The sequence below is a fragment of the Corvus brachyrhynchos genome, unplaced genomic scaffold, assembly GCF_000691975.1.
Source record: "Corvus brachyrhynchos isolate BGI_N302 unplaced genomic scaffold, ASM69197v1 scaffold490, whole genome shotgun sequence".
Lineage (NCBI taxonomy): Eukaryota > Metazoa > Chordata > Aves > Passeriformes > Corvidae > Corvus > Corvus brachyrhynchos.
In genome coordinates this window covers 2,000,962-2,004,926 of record NW_008235774.1, presented here as the reverse complement: position 1 = coordinate 2,004,926, position 3,965 = coordinate 2,000,962, and the positions used below count along the sequence as shown (strand labels likewise).

Sequence of the window (3,965 nt, the reverse complement as noted above, 5' to 3'; positions counted from 1 at the left end):
GATAAGGGGCAGCGGCTGCGTGGCCTGGATCCACAGCAGCTGGAGGCTGAAAGAAAGAAGCCACCAGTGAAGGAAAGGACAGGGGTGTCCCCACAGCAGATGCCAGTGCTTAGTCCTGCAGCCCAGAGCCCTCTCAGCAGCTCTCTGCCCCCAGTGCCATACCGCCTGGAGGCTGATGAAATATCGGTTCCTCTCTGCCTCGGGGTCGATGATTCCCCCTTTCTCTTGCTGTCTCTTGAAAATCAGGCGCAGTTCTTCCTGGTGCTGCAGCACCTTGGCATCTGGCCTATACGGCTCCTGAGTGGAAGAAAGCAATGCAGGGTAAGGGCTCTCTCAACACCTAGCATGGATAGGCAGTGGCAAGGCTGGGAGCTACTCCCCAAACCCTTCTTTGCACAGTGCCAGGCAACTTGCTTCCTTCTACCACATTGACCAGGCCTACAGATGCATGAGAAATCCCTGGACAAAGGCACAGCATCCCAGTGCAGACCCACTGTTTCTGCAGTGACTGCTGTGGGGCAGAATGCAGAGCAGCTACCATCAGGTCACTCTCCTGACCTGATTGTATCCCAGTGAGGGCAGGGATGTGCCCCATGGCAGAATCAGCTCTCACTCAGCACATCTGCTCAACTCAGGGCTATACAACTGAACCTGCTCTGTGAGCTGCCCTTTGGATGGGACATCTACGAGGACCTGAGAGAGAGTGCATGCATTCATCCTTTACAGTGTCCCGGTTGAAGCCACAGCTGGGCAGGTGAACCCCCATCTCTTACCAGAGGGTGCTGTGGGGGTGGTGCTGCCTTCAGAGCAGAGAGGTCGTAGACCAGGGTTTCCCGGCAGACAGGGCACTGCACACCAACTTCCTGTGGGGAGGCAAGAGGTGACAGCAAACCCTGTCTGCAATCCAGCTCACATGCTGCCCCATAACCCCACCCTAAGAGTGGTCTTCTTCACTCTTCTGCCAAGGTAAGGAAGCCCAGAGGGATTCCAGCAGCATGAAAGCAGCCTGGGTTCTCAACAACTGCTAGGGAAGGTTTCTCCACATGAGGCATGCTGGGATTTGTGCTCCAGCAGCTGACTGCTTTACAAAGCATCCCTGTCAACACGTATGGCTTCAGTCCTCAGCCTAGGATCTATTACTTTCTGCTCCAAAGGAGTGTGTCATCTAGGCAGCACCTCTTTGAAAGGGTTTGTAGGAAGGAACCTTTGACTTGTTCCATGCTCAGCTGTGCTGTTTGCTCCACAGCTGACAACTGTTCCAACATGTGCTAGGCAGGTTTTATCACCCCAAAACACAGGTGATTGTGTTTACCCTGCTGCAACCCCCCACAGTTCAAGGACTAGGACTAGGGAAGGAACTCTCTAAATCCTGTGGTTCCAGAAGTCTAAAAATGCAACTCCCTTGCCCCCTCACACAGCAGGCACTGACTCAGAGATCCAATAAACCAATTTGTTTGGTTCCAATCTCCCTGGAAAGGGCCCTTGGAGATAACTTAGTCTAGTCCCTGCTCTGATTCTCAGCACAGGCTCCATGTCCCAAAGAGCATGATACAGATGTTAGAAGGGTCTGTGCAGGGGGCCAAGGAAGTGGGCCCAGTACCTGTTTGGGGGATGGTGCAAGGTGCTGCTCTCTCTCCTCCTGCTGCATGAGGATCTCCTCCTCCATGTGCTGGGCATAGCGGGCCAGACAGTGGGAGTGGAAGTAGTGGTAGCACTGGGTTTTTGTGAAGGCTTCCTTCTCCTGTCAAGAGAAAAGAGTGCCTTTGAAGGATTTCTAAGCAAAGGGTTGTGTAACCACCCAGCTGAGTTGGGTTTTCACTTCCATGTCAGTGGTGGCCATGGGGAACTAGGGCTAGTGGTGGCAGAGGCACCTAACACCTTCTGTTGGGCTGCATCTCCACTCCCTCAGCAATTACTGAGATGCTGCTTCTTGTTTCAAATGTTAGAAATAGTCCTAATGTCAAGATGCAAAGATTTTATGACTGATTTCTCCGCATGTGTTCCTGTGTAAGCAGCAATCTTCCCACCTGATGTGCTCTCCTTCCTAGGCAGGTGCTGACTTTCCTTGCAACCCTAATAAGGCCAGCTTCCCTGTCCCCACAGACCTCAGCACCTGCATGGATATGTTCTAGTCCCTCCTGACCACCTGTGTGCTGATCTCCAGGTGAGGTGTAACCAACACAGGGAAGCTGAAATGCACCATCAACTAGTCCCAAAGTCTATGCTTCTTTGGAGATGCTCCAGTATCTCTCACTGCCCCATGCCCATTTTCTGTAGAAGATTATCTAAAGGCTGATGGGAAGAGCAGCATTTATTGCACTAGGAAGGGCCCTGTGCAGCCAGATCACCCACAGAATGGGGGGCAGGGGACTGCTGCGGCACATCTTGGTCCCAGACTGATATCCCAGTGTCAGACTTCCTGTTCTCTTGCCTCACTTCCCAGTCAGTCTGTGGGGTCAGGAGACACATGCCTACCTGGAATCCATAGAGGCAGATCACACACTGTCCTTGAGGAATATTATTGTCAGTGAGGATCTCCTTCCCCTTCTGTGAAAGCATTAAAGCAAACATTTTACTCACTGGCCTGCCCATGGGCTCAGAGATGTCCCACCCATTGGGCAGTCAGGGATCAGTGTCTGTGGCTGGTCATCCCCAGCCTCCTCCAACTCTCACCTCGATCAGTTCATAGAGCACCTCTGTCCCCAGTCTGGCTTCAGCAACACTTCTGAGGGTCTGGGAAATCCTACAGCAAAGCAGCAGAAATCCTTAATACAAATTTAGCTACCTTTTCACTGTCCCACATACCTGCCATCTTGCCACGATGACAAGAAAAAAGAGAGGACTGGCCTTCAGACTTTGCTTGGAGCACAGGACAGGCACACACATATTCACATGCAGTCCTGGCTCCCCACAAGCCAGTGCACAGGAAGCCTTTGTCATGACAGGACTTGCAGGAGCAGATTTGCTGATGGCGTCAGCTTGAGCTCACCCAGCACCCTTTGGTTTTGGTGAATCCCAGGCTTTGGTGAATCAGCAGCCCCTGAGCAGGGGGAGCCTGCCTGATTGTTGGGAGCTGCATCCTCACGTGCTGCTGGCAGGCACCAAGGTCTCTGCACACATTCCACTGTGCCAAGGACCGAAGCACAAAGGCAAGAACTGACTGCCCAAGGACTTGGATCAGTCCCACCTCTGCCAGAGCAGGACCAGCAGCTTTCAAGGCCCTGGGGATTCAAATTACATTCCAGGGGGACCACAGGGCAACAACCACAAGGTGGACCCCTCTGTGTCAAATTCAGCACCAGTGGCTCCTGAGAAATTTAGGACAAAGTAATTTAGGGACCTGTATCCATCTCATCCCTGTATCCCAGACATGGGAAGTCACATGAATTACAGAAGGCTTGTCCAACAGTTCTGCCTCTCGGATCTCTGGAGGAAAGGATCGCCACTCCCCGCCCTCCTGGCACTCACTTTTGAATTTGCTCATCTGACAGCCCCCGCGGATTCCTGATGGAGATCTCCGGAGCTTTATCAGGATACTAAGATAAAAGAGAAACACCCAAAGCACAAGGAAGGTGGAGTGGCCCGCGGCCGGGAGGTGCAGGGGCGCGGGGGGAGCGGGAAGCCTACCTGAGGGGGCACGGAGAGGACCAGGGTGAAGCGGACGTACTGGGAGTCCTGGTCCTGGGCCGTGGCAGGGTGCAGGGTGATGCTGATCTCCCAGGGCTCCCACCTGGAGAAGGGGCAGTTCGGGGTGAGGAGGGCGGCGCAGGGCCGGGCCGGGGATGGGGAACGCGGGACGTACCTGCCCAGGCCCCGCGCCACCCGCAGCTCCTCCAGGTAGATGGACTCCAGCACCTCCACTTCCGGCGGCAGCGCCCTGCGGGAACCGACCGGGCGGGGGTCAGACGGCCCCGGCGGGCTGGGGGTGCGGGACAGCAGGGGTGCGGGCACGGGGGAGGGTGCAG

At 54.7% G+C, this 3,965-nt stretch overlaps 1 protein-coding gene across 1 annotated transcript in view; it reads right to left on the bottom strand.

Moving 5' to 3' along the window:
- RNF25 (ring finger protein 25) overlaps positions 1 to 3,963 on the bottom strand; it is a gene marked incomplete at its 5' end in the record, with an annotated part of 7,153 nt that extends 3,190 nt beyond the window's left edge. Inside the window, 9 exons of the mRNA XM_017727172.1 lie at positions 5 to 46; positions 163 to 297; positions 774 to 863; positions 1,601 to 1,741; positions 2,476 to 2,547; positions 2,674 to 2,743; positions 3,469 to 3,536; positions 3,628 to 3,730; positions 3,803 to 3,963. Coding sequence (XP_017582661.1) covers positions 5 to 46; positions 163 to 297; positions 774 to 863; positions 1,601 to 1,741; positions 2,476 to 2,547; positions 2,674 to 2,743; positions 3,469 to 3,536; positions 3,628 to 3,730; positions 3,803 to 3,963 — 882 coding nt within the window. The remainder of the gene's footprint in view (positions 1 to 4; positions 47 to 162; positions 298 to 773; positions 864 to 1,600; positions 1,742 to 2,475; positions 2,548 to 2,673; positions 2,744 to 3,468; positions 3,537 to 3,627; positions 3,731 to 3,802) is intronic.
- Between the last annotated feature and the right edge of the window lie 2 nt (positions 3,964 to 3,965).